The 21,679-nt window shown below is 40.5% G+C and overlaps 1 protein-coding gene and 1 long non-coding RNA gene across 2 annotated transcripts in view; one reads left to right on the forward strand and one right to left on the reverse strand.

Moving 5' to 3' along the window:
- Positions 1-3,175: 3,175 nt before the first annotated feature.
- Positions 3,176-21,674, forward strand: LOC137648826 (uncharacterized). Its single transcript, XR_011045711.1, has 4 exons — positions 3,176-3,509; positions 12,388-12,774; positions 15,520-15,677; positions 20,173-21,674. It is a non-coding gene; the product is annotated as an uncharacterized lncRNA (long non-coding RNA).
- Positions 11,072-21,679, reverse strand: part of Nost (Nostrin) — a 139,576-nt gene continuing 128,968 nt past the window's right edge. The window contains 1 exon segment of the mRNA XM_068381987.1: positions 11,072-12,751. Coding sequence (XP_068238088.1) covers positions 12,645-12,751 — 107 coding nt within the window. The 3' untranslated portion in view covers positions 11,072-12,644.

The raw sequence follows: 21,679 nt of genomic DNA on the forward strand, positions 1-21,679 counted from the left end.
ACAGCTCATCAAATCTTCACTCAGGTTTCAGCATGGGTACACGTCAACAGCATTCGCCGTCTTCATTACGTGGATGACTAGTTGATTGTTCCAGATTCAAAGGACTCCCTTCTCAGTCACCGAGACAGGCGTCTTTCGTTTTACCATGATTTATGGATCATGGTGAATAAAAAAAAAAAAAAATCTACCAATGTCCATGCAAAGACTATTTTATCTAGGAATGGACATAGGCACTGTCCTCGGGAAGATTTATCCATCTCGGGACAGGATATCGCGTTCAGAAAAGGTGGAGTTTCCCTCCCCATCTGTCTGCACATCAGTGGCAGAAACTACTAGGTCACCTAACGTCCTGTGAGCATCCAGTACCTGGTTGTTCCCATCGATGGTAGTTGAAAAGGTATTGTTCCCGACATCTTTATCTTCCTCTCACTGTTACCATTAGGGGAATAGTCCATATGGAACCTTCTATAGTATTTAGCTAAGTCGAACCTCCTAAAGGGATGCCCACTTTTGACGCCTTCTCCAGAGATCCTGCTATTTGCAAACGCTTCCAAGGAAAGAAGGGTAGCTGACCTCTGTCAGCATATGGTGTCTGGGCTCTGGTTTGAGCAAGAACATATAAATATTTTGAGTTGAGAGCAGCCTTTCTACCTCTCCAGCATTTTTGCTCTCTTCTAACAGGTCATTAAGTGGTGTTCACGAGCGACAGCGCCACCGTAGTGGGCTTCATAATCAAACAATGTGGTGCCGTATTAGTACAACTATGCCATATTGCATTAGACTTTCGAGTGGGAAGAACGCAACTCTTTATTTTGCTGACAGGCCGCTTCATTCCAGGTAGAAGGAATATCGTGGCGGACAAGCTGAGGCGGCGGCTCCGATTGGTCTTTATGCCCTTGGATTGTGACCAAGATCCCTACTTCATAGGGTATTCCCAAGCACCATAAATCACTAGCTTCCCATCTACTGCGCACCAATGTAAGACCTTGAGGCAGTGTTCAAGGTCATGTTCCAGCACCCGGAGGATCAGCCTTGACATTGATGCTTTTCCACCATTCTGCCTGGTTAGGAGTGCCTTTAATAGTGTTCAAGCAATGCCTAGTCTCAACATGGATCTCATAGCCCTGAAATGGCTGCAAGTAGAATGGTACACGGACCTTTACTTCTGCTGATAGAGAGACTAAGGGAATTACCTCATCTTTGTAACCTGTTGTGCTAACCCCATGCCCAGGTCTTTCACACTGCAGGGAGAGATCCCATCATCTTTATGCGTGGAGGTTATCTTATCGTAGAGAGAGTTTTTTGGGAGATGTCTAGATACCTCTGTAGGTCCTTAACAGCGGTCTATCAAACCAAGTGGGCCATCTTCTGTGGTTGGTGTCGTGGAACGGCCGTCTCTCTTTTCAGAGCATCTATACCGGTAATCGCCTACTTTTTACTTGATCACAGCATGGAGAAACTGCTCCGTTTCAGTGGTGAAAAGCTATCACGCAGCCTTAAGCCAAGTCTGTAGATGTAAAGTGGTACCTAAATATTTATTCTCAAGAAATTTCTTTGCTCATACCAAACTTTCAGGAGACCTGCCCTCCAGTTGAAACGAGACTACCATTCTAGTATGTCATCAAGGTTTTTCGTTCCCGGAAAGGACCACCCTACGAGTCATTGAGACTGGCCTAGGATTAATGATTTTAGGCTCACTGTAGCCTCGTCTAAATGGATAAGTAAACGTCTTGGTCTCTATTTCGACATCACCCATTCAAGGGGGTGGAGCAGGTCTCGCTCTTTGTCCCCGAGTCTCTAGCTAAGACCCAGAATCCTTTGATACCACTTGATTCCAAGTTTTTAACTGTTCAAATCACGAGACTTGGGGATGTAACTGATGATCCTGATCAGTTGTTATTGTCTTTTGAGTTTACTGAGGTGCTATCTAGACCTGAAGATCTGATCAACAGGTAAGCCACTCGCAGCGTGTGGCTGTTTTATTCTTGGTTACAGAAAAAGTTTTAACCATGCTCCTTGCCAGTGTTAGTGTGACATAACCAGGCAAACCCATAATCATTTGTGTGTTCCATGTGACGTGATTCAAGCAAACCCATCAAATTTTTGCCTGGTCTACCAGTCTAAGTTTTCCAACCAGTTGGAATGGGGACTTCTCCCACCTATAGATGAGTCTTCTGTGTAAAGGACAATGGTTTGTATTTTGCGTAGGGTTAATTGACAAATTTTTATAAGTAATTTGTATTTTCCCTAACTAAACAAACCTGAGTTCTTTACTCATACTTTAATGCCAGAACTAACCTCTCGATTAAGTCCCAGTTGCCATCAAAGTGGCTTGTCAGTGAGCATGGGGCGGTGTTGTATATGCCTCCCACTACCAGTAAGTGACTACCTGCGGATTGTTAACACTTCGTTATAGCTGTTGTATTCGCAACTTTGGGTTATCATTGTCATATGTAAAGTACTGTTTTGTATATTTAGGAAAAATACATATTACTTTTATAAAAAAAAAAAAACTTTACTGTATAGTACTGTAAATTTGTCTACATAAAGATGAAGCAATTCTTTCTTAGCTCTACATTATTTTTTATAATATATATTTTGTTGAGTTATGTAGGAAATTAATTCAGCTTAACTTTACAAGCTTCAGTTTTTTAGCATTATTCATTACTTATTTATTACACAAAATGTCAGCCTGAATACTCACCAGGTTTATGCTTGTATAGATAATTTTTTTTGTTGCATTTTTTTTTGTTTGCAAATAATTTCATGTTCATGTTTTATATACCATTTGAAGGGGTATTCTTTCTCTTATCCCCTAATATAAAAATAAACTACAATTTCACTATAAATTAAACTGTTACATAAAAATTTGTCTGTCTGCTCTACAATTTCTCATTTATTTTCAAACTATGTTTATTGCTTATTTATGCATTATTCATTAGATTTAATCGGATTTCCAATGCAATTTTCAGTTTCTTGTTTCTTTTATCTTCAATCCTTAGTTATGCTATAAAACGTTAAGGCAAACTGCACATTTTGTTCACCGTAAAATTTAGCATTTTGTTATAAAGTCCTCTCTTTACCAATGAAGTTTATATTAAAATCATTGTTGCAGCATTACAGATCAGCCATTTCTGCCTTATTTCCATATACAATAGGCTTATGTTTTTGTATGATTTTCATATTTTCTTAGTTTTTAAATACATTTTAGCATTGCAAAGATATTTTGGTTACATCAGGTAAAAGATCAATCTGTTCCAAACACCATGCAATAAATTAGAAGTTCATATCTGGTATAGTTTGGCTGTAACGTAGCACAGAAAAAATTATCAGCTGGTGTAAGAATTTTTCCCCTGGCCAAGTCATGAGCCTAACAGCGATTTTGTCACGCCCGAAATATGGAAGAGGGCAACGACACTGAGCAAGGGGAAAGGCCACCTTCCAGGGAAAAGCCACTTTTGTCTTTGGTGATCTCTTGACAAATGGATCTTCTCTTACTTGAGGTTTTGGTAAGTGTTGTAATTTTATTTTTGTAAGCAGGAGTGCACAGGAAGTTATGTATGTAGTGAATTACATTTTAATATGAATTAACTGAATATAAGGGGCAACTGGAAGACAATATCCTTCATGAAGAAAGTAAGTGCTCTTGGTGTATTTATAGGGAATTTAAACAATTTTGATGTAATAACTAGCCAGTTTTAAATTCTAGTAGTTACTGTACGACTGAAAACCCACATTTGAAAAAGGGAATTAAACAAGATTACAACTTAACCTAACTTTGGTGTAGTATCCTTACACACTGCACTACAAGTGCTTCCCTTAGATCTCAACCCCTTAGCTTACCCGAAAATAAGTCGTAACCTTCTTCAGCTTCAATAATATCATACTCCTATTAAAGGATTTGGGCACATTAGTTAGGAAAAAAACAAATTTTAAAATTTTTAATATTGGTCAATTTGTTGTTTCTTATTGATGCTTAATTTCCATCACTAGTTTTGACTTTGGTCATAATTGTTCGTTATTGGGTATATTTTTAATTTTTCAACTTTAGTTATAAATTCCTTGTAAGCTAGGAATTTTTTGTTGTTACAAAGAGCATGCAGCATGTTTATTCATTATTTTTTATGAAGTAACATAGTGAATGCCAACATTTTCTAAATTAGTTAATGCACTGTTTGAGAATTACTATATAACTGTATTGTGCATCTAATATTTCTCATTATTAACTTCATCTTTGTATTCAGTAATGTATTAAACATTCATTTTTTAAATATTTAACTTAGCCGGTGAATATATAATAGCTGCAACTCTGTTGCTCGACAGACAAAAAACAGTAAAAACTCGCCAGCGATCGCTATACAGGTTGCGGGTGTGCCCACCAGCGCCAACTGTCGGCCAGATACCACACTCGATGTAAACAAAGACTCAATTTCTTCTCTGTCGACGTGTCGACAAGAAGTACTTTACTCGCTGTTGAACCTGGAATTTTTTTCACATCATATTTGGTGAAGTACTTTAATTTGGTTTGAGCTTTCGCAGTACAGGTGTTTTTCTTCAAATAAATCCTTGAACTCTTTTTTGGATCGGATTAATTGTTGATGACTTAGATCGTTTTTTGGAATTTTCCCTTGACCAATTCAAAATGGCTGACCTTTCACAAGTTCCCAAGTTCAGAAAATGTAATGCTAGGGACTGTCATGGGCGTCTTCCAAAGGCTTCTCTCGACCCTCACACTGTTTGTTCCAATTGTCGGGGTAAAACCTGTCAATTGGAAGATCAGTGTGAGGAATGCGTGGGCCTTTCGGAATTCGATTTTATCGAATTTGAGAAGTATACACGCAGACTAGAGAGAGATAGGGTAAGGAGAAGTTCTTCTAGGTCGGTAGATTTTTCCTCTCCACATGCCCCTGAACCTAATCCTTCCCCTGTAGTGGTTGTTCCTAACCCCCCTCCTAGCACTCAGGAACCATCGATGGCAGACATGATGTGTGCTATCCATGCCTTGGGGGAGAGAGTTGAGGCCCTTGCAAGTGACCGCAATCAACTCATGGCGGACGTAAAGGAACTAAAGTGCCAAAGTGCCACGGCGGAAAGTGTTAAAGTGCCTAGTGTTTCTCAAAGTGTTGTGAACAGTGTTGCGCTTGAGGGTTCGTCTGTTCGTGCCTGTCGTCCTCCTAGTCCGGGACCTCTTGCAAGCTCCCAAGCCCAGGGGAGAAGCAATGTCGTACGACTCATGGGTTCGAGAGGCCTTGATCAGCGAACAGACGTTCCCTCTATGGTATCAGGCGTATCTCCCCAAGATCGCCCCTACCAACATAAGACGAGAGAGCCCATTTTTACCTCGTCGTCCGAAGGTGTTTCTCGTAAGAAACCCTGGACCAAGGTCTCCCGACCTTTGAAGGGTAAGTCGGTCCCTTCAGGACAAGTCCAACGTCCCGGTTGTAGCCACTGGGTCAGTTCGGACTCGTTGCCGTCATCTGATGACTGCTCGCCGCCTAAGAGAGGCAAAGCTGTGCCGCCTCAGTCGCTCACCCCGTCTGTTGCCGCACCTGCTGCCGTAGACCCTAAATGGGTGTTGCTGCAGGACATGCAGTCCAAGCTTGCGTCCTTGATGGAGGACTTCAATGCGGAGAAGGTTGCTGCTGAACCTTCTGGCCAACAACCATCCAAGCGGTCTGTTGTGCGTCCTGTTGACGCTGAGGTAGCTTTCTCGCGTCTACCAGTTGGGGTTGTACCTCCACCGATGCGACCCAGTGTGGGTTGCCAGCCGCACGTTGACGTTAGGCGACGCACGAAGGTGGTTGTTGACGTTCAGGACGTTCATCAACCATCAGAGGTGACTTGTTTTGGCGCGGTGCGTCAACCTCCGCAACCCGGTATGGTTTTGACTGCACAACCCAGACGATCTAAACAGTCTCGGGTAGACGCTGTGCGTCCTCACGCACCCATGGTTGTTGACAGTTCCCAGACTGTGCAGCAGTTCCATGATGCTGCGTCCGGCTCCGTCACGCATGCACCAGTGCGACCGGACTCGGCGAGTCAAACGTTGCCCACTCCTTTGCCGTTTCCTCATCAGTTATCGGATGAGGAACTATCAGATGAGGACGTTGCTGAACCACAAGAGGATCAACCTTCAGAACTTGATGAGCCTAAGGCAACTCAACCATCCTTGGACTTTAGAAAAGTCATGGCTGTATTTAAGGCTGTATTTAAGGAGTTGTTCCCTGACCACTTTGTTTCTGTGGCTCCTTGTTCGCCGCCGTCGGAGTTTGTATTAGGCGTGCCTGCTACCGTACCTGCCTTTACTAAACTCGTTCTCTCTCGCTCATCCAAGAGAGCTTTGCGGCTGTTGGGAGATTGGTTGGAGACCAAGAAGAGTTTAGGAAAGACAGCATTTGCCTTTCCCCCATCTAAACTCTCGTCTAGATCGAGCGTCTGGTATACCACGGGAGAAGTTCTCGGCTTGGGAGTTCCTGCCTCTGCCCAGGGCGACTTCTCAAGTCTTGTAGACTCTCCCCGCCGCCTTGCCATGAGACGCTCGAAGATTTGTTGGTCACCATCGGACCTGGACCACCTTCTTAAAGGTATATTTAGGGCTTTCGAAGTCTTTAACTTCCTAGACTGGTGCTTAGGAGCCCTGAGCAGGAAAATCTCTTCTGCAGATAAGGATGTTTCCTTGCTCATTATGTCCTGCATGGACAAGGCCGTCCGTTATGGGTCCAACGAGCTTTCCGCCTCATTCACGTCCGGAGTCCTGAAGAAGCGAGAGTCTCTATGTTCTTTCCTGTCTGCTGGAGTGACGCCATGCCAAAGATCTGAGCTACTCTTTGCTCCCCTTTCCAAGTGCCTGTTTCCTGAAGTCTTGGTTAAGGAAATTGCCTTGTCTTTAGTTCTGAAGGACACCCACGATCTAGTTGCGTCCTCGGCTCGCAAAGCTCCCCCTTTGCCTACATTGTCTGCTAGACCGAGGATAGACACTCCAGCATCTCGCTTTATTCCGCCCTTTCGTGGCAGAGCCTCCAGCAGGGGAGGTGCTCGTGCCGAAGGGAAGCGAGGGAAGAGGAAAGGATCCAAGTCCTCTAAGGGCAGAGTCTGACTGCCCGCAACTTCAGACAGCAGTAGGAGCCAGACTCAAGAACTTCTGGCGAGCCTGGGAGAAGAGAGGCGCAGATCAACAATCTGTGAGGTTACTCAGAGAGGGGTACAAAATCCCTTTAGTACGCAAACCCCCTCTAGCGACGTCCCCCATCGATCTCTCTCCCAGGTACAGAGAGGAAGAAAAGAGACAAGCCCTGAAACTGGAAATGTCTCTTTTGCTAGAGAAGGGAGCGGTGGTCAAAGTCTCGGACCTTCAATCTCCGGGGTTTTACAACCGTCTCTTCCTAGTATCAAAGAAGACAGGAGGTTGGAGACCGGTGCTAGACGTCAGTGCTCTGAATGTCTTTGTCACAAAGACGAAGTTTTCCATGGAGACCACAAAGTCAGTCTTAGCAGCGGTCAGAAAGGAAGACTGGATGGTCTCGCTAGACCTAAGGGACGCCTACTTCCACATCCCCATTCACTCAGACTCCCAACCTTTTCTGAGATTCGTCTTCGAAGATGTGGTTTACCAGTTTCGGGCCCTGTGCTTTGGCCTAAGCACAGCTCCTCTCGTATTTACGAGGCTGATGAGGAATGTGGCGAAATTCCTCCACTTATCGGACATCCGAGCCTCCCTTTATTTGGACGACTGGCTTCTCAGAGCCTCTTCCAGTCGTCGCTGTCTGAAGGATCTCAAGTGGACTCTAGATCTGACCAAGGAATTGGGACTCCTAGTCAATTTGGAAAAGTCGCAGCTGGTCCCATCCCAAACTATTCTGTATTTAGGGATGGAGATTCACAGTCAAGCTTTTCGGGCTTTTCCGTCGGCCCCCAGAATAGATCAAGCCCTGCTCTCCATCCAGAAGATGCTGAAGAAAGAACGCTGCTCAGTCAGGCTGTGGATGAGTCTGGTAGGGACGCTGTCATCCCTGGAACAATTTATATCACTAGGAAGACTACACCTCCGTCCTCTTCAATTCCATCTGGCTTTTCACTGGAAAAAGGACAAGACGCTAGAGGCAGTCTCGATCCCGATTTCCGGAAAGATAAAGTCTTGTCTGACTTGGTGGAAGGACAATATCAACCTAAGAGAGGGTCTTCCCCTGGCTGTTCAGATACCCAACCACGTTCTCTTCTCGGACGCATCGGACTTGGGCTGGGGCGCGACGCTAGACGGTCGGGAATGCTCAGGTCTGTGGAACTCGAGTCAGAGGAGCATGCATATCAACTGCAAGGAGCTGTTGGCAGTTCATCTGGCCTTGAAAAGCTTCGAGTATCTCCTTCGAGGCAAAGTGGTGGAAGTAAACTCGGACAACACCACGGCCTTGGTGTACATCTCCAAACAAGGAGGTACCCACTCACTGACATTGTACGAGATCGCAAGGGACCTGCTCATCTGGTCAAAAGGTCGAGGCATCTCCCTAGTAACGAGGTTCATCCAGGGCGACTTGAACGTCCTAGCAGATTGTCTCAGTCGGAAAGGGCAAGTAATTCCAACCGAATGGACCCTCCACAAGGATGTGTGCAAGAGACTTTGGGCCACTTGGGGTCAACCCACTATAGATCTCTTTGCAACCTCGCTGACCAAGAGGCTTCCAATCTATTGCTCTCCAGTCCCGGACCCAGCAGCAATACATATAGATGCCTTCCTCCTAGATTGGTCACATCTGGATCTCTACGCATTCCCACCATTCAAGATTGTCAACAAGGTACTGCAGAAGTTCGCCTCTCACGAAGGGACAAGGTTGACGTTAGTTGCTCCCCTCTGGCCCGCGAGAGAATGGTTCACCGAGGTACTTCGATGGTTAGTAGACGTTCCCAGAAGTCTTCCTCTAAGAGTAGACCTTCTACGTCAGCCACACGTAAAGAAGGTACACCAAAGCCTCCACTCTCTTCGTCTGACTGCCTTCAGACTATCGAAAGACTCTCGAGAGCTAGAGGCTTTTCGAAGGAGGCAGCCAGTGCGATTGCTAGAGCAAGGAGAGCGTCTACCATTAGAGTCTACCAATCGAAGTGGGAAGTCTTCCGAGACTGGTGCAAGTCAGTTTCTGTATCCTCGACCAGTACCTCTGTAGCCCAAATAGCTGATTTTCTCTTATACCTGAGAAAAGGACGATCCCTTTCAGCTCCCACTATCAAGGGCTACAGAAGCATGTTGGCATCGGTCTTCCGGCATAGAGGCTTAGATCTTTCCAACAATAAAGATCTGCAAGACCTCCTTAAGTCTTTTGAGACCACTAAGGAGCATCGTTTGGCTACTCCTGGGTGGAATTTAGACGTGGTACTAAGATTCCTCATGTCAGACAGGTTTGAGCCTTTACAGTCAGCCTCCCTGAAAGATCTCACTCTTAAGACTCTTTTCCTGGTATGCTTAGCCTCGGCTAAAAGAGTCAGTGAGATTCATGCCTTCAGCAAGAACATCGGATTTTCGTCGGAAAAAGCTACTTGTTCGCTGCAACTTGGTTTTCTAGCCAAAAATGAGCTACCTTCTCGGCCTTGGCCTAAATCTTTCGATATTCCCAGCTTATCGAAGATCGTAGGCAATGAACTAGAAAGAGTCTTATGCCCTGTTAGAGCTCTTAAGTTCTATTTAGATCGTACTAAACCTTTACGAGGCCAATCTGAAGCTTTATGGTGTTCAGTTAAGAAACCATCCTTGCCTATGTCAAAGAATGGTTTGTCATATTTTATCAGATTGTTAATACGAGAAGCTCATTCACATCTGAGTGAGGAAGACCGATCTTTGCTTAAGGTTAAGACGCACGAAGTTAGAGCTGTAGCAACTTCCGTGGCCTTTAAGCAAAATAGATCTCTGCAAAGTATAATGGACGCAACCTATTGGAGAAGCAAGTCAGTGTTCGCGTCATTTTACTTGAAAGATGTCCAGTCTCTTTACGAGAACTGCTACACACTGGGACCATTCGTAGCAGCGAGTGCAGTAGTGGGTGAGGGCTCAACCACTACAATTCCCTAATTCCATATCCTTTTAATCTGTCTCTTGAAATGTTTTTAATGTTGTTTTTATGGGTTGTCCGGAAGGCCTTAGCCTTTCGCATCCTGGTTGATTTGGCGGGTGGTCAAAGTCATTTCTTGAGAGCGCCCAGATTAGGGGTTTGATGAGGTCCTGTTGTATGGGTTGCAACCCTTGATACTTCAGATCCTAGGGGTCTGTCAGCATCCTAAGAGGATCGCGAGTCTCCGTAAGGAAGACGTACTTACAAGGCAGAGTAATCGTCTAAGTCGACTTCCTTACCAGGTACCTATTTATTTTGGTTTTGTTATATTGATAACTGCCAAAATGAAATAAAAAACTCTTAGCTTATACGATGTAAACATATTTAACTCTGGTCTCTACCCACCTCCTTGGGTGTGAATCAGCTATTATATATTCACCGGCTAAGTTAAATATTTAAAAATGATATTTTAATTATAAAATAAATTTTTGAATATACTTACCCGGTGAATATATAAATTAAACGACCCTCCCTTCCTCCCCAATAGAGACGCAGTGGGATGAGAAGAAATTGAGTCGTTGTTTACATCGAGTGTGGTATCTGGCCGACAGTTGGCGCTGGTGGGCACACCCGCAACCTGTATAGCGATCGCTGGCGAGTTTTTACTGTTTTTTGTCTGTCGAGCAACAGAGTTGCAGCTATTATATATTCACCGGGTAAGTATATTCAAAAATTTATTTTATAATCAAAATATCATATTTTAATTCTTTGTACTGTACATTGTAGTTATCTAAGGTATATTGTATACAGTATTGTAGTTACCTAAGGTAGTCCATAATGAGAGAGAACTTAGTATTATTATTTTATACTGTATACAGCACCGTATTACTGTACTCTGCCGGACCTTTTAAAACACATCCCAGATATTTTGTAAAAAGATTTAAATTTCACAAATTACTTTATCTGATTTGTGAAGAGAAGTTATACACAATATTGTCAAACTTTGTACGAAGTAACCAGGTAATTGAAACATCTGCTAATTTCAAGGATTTATTTTCAACACCAGCACAAAGACATATTTTTATATGAGCTTTAGTTGGTCCCAGAGAACTAGGGTTAGTTTTGAGGAGTAACTGCTACCCCTCTGATAGCAGTAATATATAAAAGTTGTATCTGAAGCTTAAAAAATGACTTTGGAGATTCAAAGACTTATTTACAGTGTCAATTTTTCTGGGTTAAATGTGCTAAGGCTAGTGTTGAGATATCCAATATATGTACAAATTTATCCCCAACTATGACTAAAAGTATTGTGTTATAGTTTTACACATACTGTACAGTAATGTATAGTGTGGGAAAGCATCTTGTAGATTCGATTAAAAAAAATAATTACTGTACTGTAAAGCAGTCAGATCAAGAGCTACAATATTTGAAATGTTCAGTACATAAATATAAATATGCTTTTTTATATATTTTTCCTTTCATTACATAATAGTACTAAACCTTAAGAGAAACCACCTGACCTAAGACTGCATCTTTTAGTTAGACATAATTGGTAAATATTTGAGTTCATCATAGTAATCCTTACACCTTGATGAACGTTACACTTTTGACTATTAATGGCCAAGTCCTTCAAAATGAAGCTTATCAAATATACTAACTATATACATTTTTAGTAATATACACACACACAAAACAGTAAACAGAAGACATGTTCTCAGTTTTTTAGACAATCACAGGTATGACTTGTTGAATTGTATATAAAAAAAAAAAGGGGGGAGGTTCTTTGGACATGTTTACATCAGATCTGACATGTAATAAAAAGAAGGGATAAATAACAAAAGGATGAACAATAAAAAGAAATACACAAAAGCATTTTGAAAGTAAATGACAGGATTCTAAGAGGGTGTTTTTGCTAAAAACTGATCTTAAAATTCCTTTTTATTTTGATGGTCATGTTTATGTACAAATATAAATTTATAACACTTACAGCTAATGAGTAATAAAGTATCCATGACATAGATAAAAATATATATGAAAAGTAACAAACAAGCAATTTGGAAGACATGAGTCAAGTATATACATATTACATTCACACTTCACTAATTACCAAATACAGTACATTGTATACATTTTCAAGCTTCTTCACAATGGCACACAAGTTCTTACACTGTATTTCCTATACACACTAATTTTTGAGATACACATTCATCTATTCATTCAAGCAATAGATACAGAAGCATATCTCAAGTAGTTTATTCTGAGCAAAAAAATAAAGCTTCCTTTAGTACATAAGCTGTTTTAATGTTCATGTAAATGTTAAACATCCCAACTTATAAACTTATTTATATTGCAGATTAGCAATGCCACGGAGTGCATGTCTGGATCAGTACAGAAATATTTGAGCATCCAAATACAATTAAATCCAGGTAAGCCCCACCATTAAGAGTTATCATAGCTGTTTATTTTCATAGAATGATAATTGGCTGTAACTCATTCTAAACTCTCTCTCTTATGTTTTATTTAGGCAAAACTTTCTTCAACAAGCTGTAATGTATGAAGATTTGAAGCTGAGCCTGTGGCAGGGGGTGAGCACTCCGTGGCTGGCTGGCATCAATCGATTTCTTCCACGTATGTCGCAGGGAATATACCGACAACACCATCTAGTTCTCCAACCCACCATCCATCTGGCTGCTTTTCTGTGATGCCAATTATATCACCTGTCAATGTGAAAATAAATAAGGTAATGAGAAACTACTCTTACAATATTAGTAATCCTTGTACACCAATATCTGGAAAAATTACGCAACTATGAAACTTATATTGTGAATATATCTTACACTGCATTAAGTGGTACATTCTCTAGGTAGCCATTTTCTACTTATATACTGTACTCCTTGATCATAAGTAGCCTATAAACCACAAATATTTCTTCTCCCAAACAACTCTATACAACTTGACAGATCTTGAAAGACATAAGATCTCATCATGACTTTGGTTTGTGCAAATGAGTACAATACTTTCCAGGATTGTTAACTTTCATACAATTTTGTGCAAGGTGCCATTTATCAACTCATCAATTAGGATTCTTTAATAAGTGATTTTTCTTTATTTTTGCAGAGGCTTAGTTTTGTTTTTGAACTCATACTCATGATACCAATTACTGTATACAGATTTCCTAATTATAATTTTGCCATTTAATTTTTAGATCATTTGCCATTATTTGTTTATGTATTTTTCTAGAGATTTTAATAATATTCATGCTCATGTTCATTTGTTTATGATTGTCCACTTACGTGGGACATTGGCCGCCCGTCAGTTCATTCTCAAGTTAGTGTGATCGCAGGGCAAAATTTATAGCTTCTAAGGTTTTGCAGCTGATGCCCCCTTTGTGAATGGGAAAAAATGTGTTTAAAAAAAAAATTGCGTAGTGTGTGACAAGTGGTTTCTCTTCACACACATGAAGTGGTGCACCTAAATGACAATAAATAATGTCTCTTTATTGTTCATGAAAATAGTTCTGTTCTCTTTAGATTTGAGTCAGGCAAGGTATCAATCTCCTTGCAACCAATGTGGCGAAAGAGACTCTGTAGACATTCTCCAACCTTGATTTGCTTCTTTATCTGATGAAAAAGCCTACTTAGAGGACTTCTGCAAGGGCTTACCCTCTTCCTCTACAAAATTAAGTTTCCTGTCTGTCTCTTGCTACTTGGACCCCAGCTTAATTCTTTCTACTTCTCCTTTCCCTGCCTTTGCCTTTATTGAAATTTTTGCAATACGAGGAGTTACTCATTAATCAGTCCAAGGTGATCTTTGTGTTTCAATCAAATACAGAAATATATGTGATTTTATCTCCACCCTACCACCTCTGATACCCTGTCTCCATATCTGACAACTGTAACTGCATTGGTGTACTGTATTGTATGGTTATCCCTGCTTGACTGGTCTCTCCTGCCCAGGTGTACTCTCCTGCTTCCTTCCCCAGTTAGTGATATATAGTACATAGATTTCTGGTGCTGCCTCAAATGGATTAAAATGGTCACAGGAATGGTCGTTACCTTTCACTCCCTGTAGGTTTCCCTTCATTCTTTATTCTTGGTATTATCCAGTGGATGGAAAGAAGAGGCAAATAATTTTGATAGGTTAAATTTGACAAGGAAGGGTTCTCAGTGGAACCAGGTCTCTCGAGACTGGCGATCCTCCTCCAGTTGATGGAACAGTTATTGTATAGTGCTTCTTCCTTCCTTTAAATATACAGGCATTTTTCCAGCTGATGAAGAAGGAGGTTGCTTTCAAGGATATCTCTGGGTTACTTAAAAGAACTTTTTAGCTCAATAAGTGTCAAACCTCATGAGATTTTTTTTGCAGAACTGTATCCTGATCCACCTATTAGCCTAATAATCTTGTTCCTTTTCCTTATCCAACCTCTAAGGAATTACTAAATAATTTGACTACTGTAATTTTCCTACAACTACATGTTTATGGTGAATGGACTTCCTGGTCTTAGTTCTGGACCATATAACCCAAATTCCAGGATCTAAATCTCTTCCCTAATAACTTGTTTGTAAAGCTTGGAAAAACCCTTTTCTTCAGTATTACTGGCCAGATACCTTGAATTTTGACGCTTCAACATGCCTTTCTCTGCTGTCCTACCATTTGCCTGTGTACTGCACCTCTAATCTGGAGAAGTGTTCTCAACCAGGCTTATTGAAGAAATTTCTTTCTCTGCTGTCTTACCAATTGTCCGTGCACTGCCCCTCTAATCTGGAGAAGTGTTCTCAACCAGGCTTATTGAAGAAATTTGTCTTTAGGGATTCAACAGTTGACTCATCCTTGTTTTGAAACCTTAGGAAGGTTGGAGACTGATTATAGATCTTAATAATCTAAAAAAAATTTCTTGCAACTCCCATTTGGAGGGTTACTCAACTTGAATGATCAGGGAGAGATTCTTTACCAATAGAACAAGGTGGCATATTTCACTGACCATTTCAACTACTTTCTAAATCTTCCTTTAGCCTCATATGGTAGGGTCAAATGTTTCAGCTGGAGGGTTAATCATTTGCATTTACAAATTAGTGTCTTCTCTGTTGATATCTAGATGTTCTCATACATTTTCCAGGGATGAATTGTAGAAATATTTGTATATTGTTATAGAATTGTGTCTATTATTAGGCCTGTAGATGAACTTTGGATTGTGTTCTCATGATGCAAATATATACTACCTCCTAGGTTGGTTGGATATCTTACCAGTGACATCAGCTCATTTATGGTAAATGCTGATCAGTCGCTAGTGTCTTTGGATACTTTAGCTTCTTACAGTTAGTTCTACCATTACTAACTAAATCTGGCTTTGTGCAAACTTATTGGTGATTGTTCTCACCTTGCTGATTACCACCTAATTTCTATAACTTACATATTATCTAAAGTTTTTTAGCATCTTGCACAGTGTAGATATGCTGAAGGTAATCATCTATTCTCCATTTTGCAGTTCAACTTCAGCAAAGGCCTTGGAACCAATGATATTGTTTAGCAATTCCCAAAGCCAAACAAAAATCCCTTTATTGCTGTCAGGAAGTTTCCATGAATGGCCTTAATTAAAAAGTGCTATCTTTGATAGCATTAATCATGAGGCACAAATGGAAGGAGGTAGGTCTCTTTTTAGCATCATTATTTAATTTTTAAGTAATATATTGCAAATCATTGTTAATGTATATACTATAGTGTTTATATGAATATAATATCCCGTTCTCAAGGTTTGTTTTTAGTCCAATACTTTTTATACTATATTCTCATATGTGGTTTAGCTTTCTTTTGTTACCGAGACATTCATTAGAAAAGTTTCATAGTTGATTAAAATTTTGAAAATGGAAATTACTGCCTTCGTGTTGTGATCTGTATTATAGTTCCTTATTGGACTTTTAAAATTTATATTTATTAGTAATTTTTGTTTGTTGCTACACAAATGCAAACCATAGTCCTTTAATAAACGGTTGTTAAAACTTTTAATGAGGGTAGGTCCTACCCACCAGGCAGGCAACTGAGCAATCGCTTTCATTTCTGCCTCATAAACAGGCCGTTTTAATTTTCTGCCATGTGTGTTTGACCTGGTATACTTGGCTGTAACTGTAGGTGGTTTATAAGAAAGCGCAAGCTCTCCATAGAACTTCACCAGCAAATTTGGTGGGGGGTGGGATACTGTTTACAGTCATCCCCTTGTGACAAAAAAGTTTTAGCTTCCTCTGCAAGTGGGTACAGTTTGGCCAGAAGAGTTAAGGGAATTCTTAGCTTTACTTGGCAATCTCCAAAGAACTTTTTCTTTCCTTATCTTTCTTAACCTTCTGTCGCTTCGGGTTCCTCTGGGGCTGGGCCCTGTGCAAGAATTCAGGAGGAGGTAGGAGATACCAGCTTGAGCTTGAGGTCTGCTTCAGGGAAGGGGAAGGCATAAGTATCACCTTCCCCATATCTTGTACTGAGAAAAGTTGTGGCCCTCCCTGGGAATCAATGGCATACAGGCCACAAGGAAGCTTCTGAAGGTTTCGACAGATGCCGGGGCTCTGATAACTTGTTTGTTCATTCATTCATAGTTGGGAAAGATCGTGTAACCTCTCGTCACACCACCTGAGGTCACAAGTTGGACCTCATTATTGTTGTCCCCACTGTTGTCCCTTCTTCTTCATGTAACTCTCCGGTTCTATTCTTTGTCCGGTTTGCTCCTGAAGTATTCATTGAGACATCCCTTTGGGGGAGAGCGGCATTGTGGGGGATTGCTGATCGAAAGGGACCTGATGCTTCACACATGCAGAGAGGTGCGAAGGTCTTGAACATGGTGATGGTGGTCCGTTTCGACAGTTTTTGCCACAAACTGGCAAAAAACTTAGGAGACCTTCTTTGTTAAGGCTAGTAAAAAGACAGTCTTGAGATTCAGATCTCTGTTAAATGACTGCCTGAAAGGCTCATACTATGTATGTGTGAGAGTCTTGAGCACAGTGAGCATATTCCACTCCAAGCAGAAGTCTCAGGATGGGCAAAAATTGCTTTTAGCTCCTTATGAGCAATGGGGACAACAACTCTAGGCTAAGCAGTAGCCAGTTACAACTGCAACGTATAGGAACTTCTCTCGGCAAAGAAAGACAGAAAGTCTGCGATCTGTGTTAAAAGATGCTTTGACAAGAGAAATACAGTATCCCATTCTACAACACCAACAGTAGAAGCTGGACCACAGGTATCCAAATATTCCCTGTGGTGTCCCTGGCAAAAAGGGGTTTTTGCTTGGAGGGGATGCTAGAAAGTCTCACTGTAAAGTGCAGGCCACTTAACGGATTGCTGGTAACTCTAATAGATACCATTCAGCATGCACCATTTGAGAGCAACTTTGGTCATGCCGAGACATGGCGTGGTTAATCCTTGGTTGATCGGCCAGTGCCTACGCTAAACAGATGAATAGCGTGAGCCTCCTGGTGATCCCAGGGTTGTTGGAAGGTGACCTCAAACATTGTTCAAGGGTCAGGAAGTGGGGAATGAAATACTGGGAGCTTCTTTACTCTTATGGCACTCTCTCTTTCTGCTTTACACTACAAGGATGTTGAGACTACTAGGACTCTACAATAAGGTGACATGGCATGTTTGCTTGAACATATCTTTTGCCAGTAATATATCTGGTTGACAGCACTAGCACCTGGCATGTCTCCCACATGTGCATCAGCTTTAATTTGTACACGAGATACTATTGTGGTAGTGTTCTTAATCAACACTGCAGAGGGCCACCTCAAACATTCTTGGAATGCTTGCAGAGAAATTTCTTTAACTGACCACACAGCTGAAACCAATTCGCCGGTTGCATGCACCATAACCCCACTTTCAATGCATTTTGAGAACAGTTGTATGTCCAGAGTTGGAGAGATGAGAAACTCCATTGAATTCTCCTCATGTCCCACTGGAAGAGAATAATTCAGGGAGATCCTTCAAACACTACTGATGGAATCTCTGGTAAAGTCACCCACGTGGAATGAGGTCCTTCAGCAAGGAAAAGTGACCCAGAAGCCTGCCAGCGCCTTGCTTGAAGTACTGCCTTGGACAGATATGTTTGGGCTATTTCTCAGAGCATGTTGGATAGAATGTTTGATTGAAAGATTCTTGTTGCTACCATGTCTTTCAGCATGCTTAGATTTCCAAGTTGTAATAACAGGCAAGAAGCTGATCTCGTCCTGTAGCAACTGCCTTATTGGGGCTAGGGGCAGGCAATCTTCTTCGATATACATCAGCAACATATACCCCTTGCAAGTGGGTCTGAACTTCAACCACTGTGAACACCTGAGAGGCAACATACTTGAGAACACCTGGTTTTGAACTGGTACACTATACCTTGAGGAAGAAGCAGAGATATTTGGAAGGGGATTGATGAATGTTCACTCTGAAATATGGATCCTGCCCATGCATTAGATACCTAAACTCTTTACTTTGATGGAACCCAGTACAAATGGCAATTTCCATTTTAAAAATATTTTGTTGAAAAACTGATTTGTAGGAGAAAAGTTGATAACCTCCTCCATAAATATCAACTAACCCAAAATATACTGCAGGAAGGTTAAAGACTTGTCTTGGCCTGTAGACCTTTAAGCACATTCTTTTTCCAACATTCCTTTCACCTTTTGCCAGCAAAGGTATGCCTTTATTGATATTTAAGTATATTCATAAACATCACTGGTCTGCGAGACAGGGGAACTGGTGGTCCAGAAAATGTTTTCAATATCCATTTCAATTCCCTATCAAAGATTCTGCTCTAGTCAATTCCAAGGTTGCCCAACTGCATGTTAGGTATTGACCAATTCATAGCAGCAAGAGAGGTAGAATGCTAATATCAGTGTCCTTGAATCATCCTCTCTTCCCACAGTTTTAAATGGAAAAAGCTGAAGTCAGTACTGATAGCCCACAGAATCCTATCGAAAGGAGAAGGTTCAAGATAGTACTGATCAAGGTCTAGAGAAGGTTATGGCCTCCTTTGATCCTGATCCTGGCTGGATCCGGAGGTTTGGCTGCAGGGATTTTCGAAGAGCCACAGCCCTTGGAAAAGCCTTTGTGATGAATCTATATGTAGAATTTCACCACCAGCACTTGGCTCCTTGGAAGGCTCAAGAGGAGAAATGTAGTCTTCACCAAATTATTTCTGGACCAACTTGTTTGTATATCAGAAAATTAAAGTATCATTCTTCTTCAAAACCCAGTTAGACAACTGGTTCATAATTGGTATGCTCAGAAGGTCATTGCCATCGCGCGATACAGCACAAGACACACACTATTGCCATCATTTCACAGGATGAGAAGAATTGGCCGCCTTCGATTTGCTTGGTCTTGGATGTAACTCATTATTGGAAGTCTGCACAGCAACAGGAAACCTTCCAGATCGGGCTGTGCAGTTATCACTTGGAGAACTGTACCCCACCAAGTCTGATAAACTTGCTGACAGATCAAAGTTTTTCCCATTACTGCAGCATACTGCCCGAGATTAAGGCAGGGGGAAATTTTGGCATTATCTTGGCTGTATCCAAGGATGACATATGAGAAACCTTTGGAAACCTTTGCCTTTTTCCTTCTCAAAGCATAGGCCTGTCACTGAACAAGAGGACACAATCTGCACTTGACACCTAACAGCCAGTGGTGTAGTATGAAAGAAATTATGGTTAGATGAATACCTGAAGCACTGGAACCTTTTTAAGAATCAATTATAATCAACATTACAACTAGTGTACTATGTATAACCATTAAGGTAAATATCAAAATAATACCCATAAGATGAAAGTCTGAAAGATAAGTCATGAATAATATTGTATTCACAGCTTTAATTAATCATCATGCACCTGTTTAAAATCATATGGAAACAAATACTATATAATAAATAATAAAATTAATGTTAACAAAACTTTTACATTTAATCAACCTTAATTAATTGCTTAATAACTTCCTTGCTAGTAGGTAAGTTACCTGTGTATTCAAAAGGTAATAACCTTTAACTTAGGTACTGATCTTTTAGGTGCAGCATTTATGAGTTATATGAAATTGTCATTACCAAGTACAATGTACAGGTAAAACTATAACCTGGCACAGTATCAGTGTATAAATGTGTAATTACCGATATATCTTTCAGAAGGAAGAAAGTTTCTCGACGATTGGAGACTGACAGCATGGTTTCCCTTAACCAACCTGGTACTGGTTATTTAGTATGCTAGAAAAGTAACAACTGTGACAGACAAGATACTGCAAGCATAGAAGTTACCATATGTGTATGGAAAACCACAATATTTTCTAATACAACCATTTATGGGTGTAAAAACATGACAAAGTTCCTGCAGTCTGCAGTATGAGACACCATTTGGTTAGGGGTTAAGATTGCCACACATTTTTGTGTGATAGACTCTTGTGTGAGCAGCCCGCCAATGTGACACCGAAGAGGGACTACTCTTTAATATCTTAACCTGGTCGTATGTCCCAGGTACACAGATAAATTCTTGGCAGGTTTGATCATTTATATCATTGATTTATATTAGATTTAATCTTTGCTAACTGTACTTTTTCTTGCCATTAAAACCTGTATTGGTTGAATTATGTTTTACTTTTCTTTCATCCAACACAATAGTTATACTCCCCTTGTATTTTACACTGATGTGCATGACAAAATCTGTTAACTTTTGCTCTATATATAAGAGAGCAAAATTAAGAGCAACCAATCTTCGAATTGGATTATGGATTTTAGGCCTGATGTCCAGTCTTTCAAAATAAGATGGCAAATCTTAAGTATAATTGAATATATTATACATGCATTTAGTTATCACAATTTTGAACTGTTCATTTAAACAGTATAATAAAAAGGATAAAACTATCAACAAAATGCCAATGAAAATTAAGTTGGATGTCAATAATTGAACTACATCACCACCATCTACTAAAGTATCAATTATGGATTCAGAGTATATATTTCCACTGCTGATTTCCTATTTCTTATCAGTCCCTAATTTTGACACAGGCTTTTAAAAATTGGCTGCAGAACGAGAAAAAAACCTGGTGTTATGCCCAAACTTGCAGGTGTTGCTATGATTAAGATGTTATTTTCAGCAAATGCTTTTGTACTGTAAATAGTTTTTGTCTATATGAACACGACCTTTTATATATAGAATTTTTAAACTAATAAATATTCAAACCTGGAATATGAGAAGACAGTGTAATTAAATTACCTGATATAATTCAATTACTGTACTATTGTTCAGTACACAATGCCCTTTACTGTATAGTGAAGAGATTTGAAAATTAATAAGCCAAACATATAAATTAGGGATCCACTTCAAATCAATGGACCAAATGCATTACTTCTAGATTTAATTTGTTGTTTGAAAGCTATTCCAAAAATTTAATATTGTGACATTTTGTACATTTGGCACAAAATAGATTTCACATTTTCCTTTACCTGGTTATTCCTTAAATAAAAATTAAACTCCCTCTTAATTCTTAAAAAAGTACAATGATGGTGAAAAAAGGTTTCAAAATACATATGCACATAACTTACTTCCATAATGTATTGTACTACTGTTACTCCAAAGTCTTAATCAAGACATCTAACCTGTAGAAGCAAAAGATACTCATCCTTCTCATGACACTGA

Source organism: Palaemon carinicauda, chromosome 10 (assembly GCF_036898095.1).
Source record: "Palaemon carinicauda isolate YSFRI2023 chromosome 10, ASM3689809v2, whole genome shotgun sequence".
In the NCBI taxonomy this organism is placed as follows: Eukaryota; Metazoa; Arthropoda; class Malacostraca; order Decapoda; family Palaemonidae; genus Palaemon; species Palaemon carinicauda.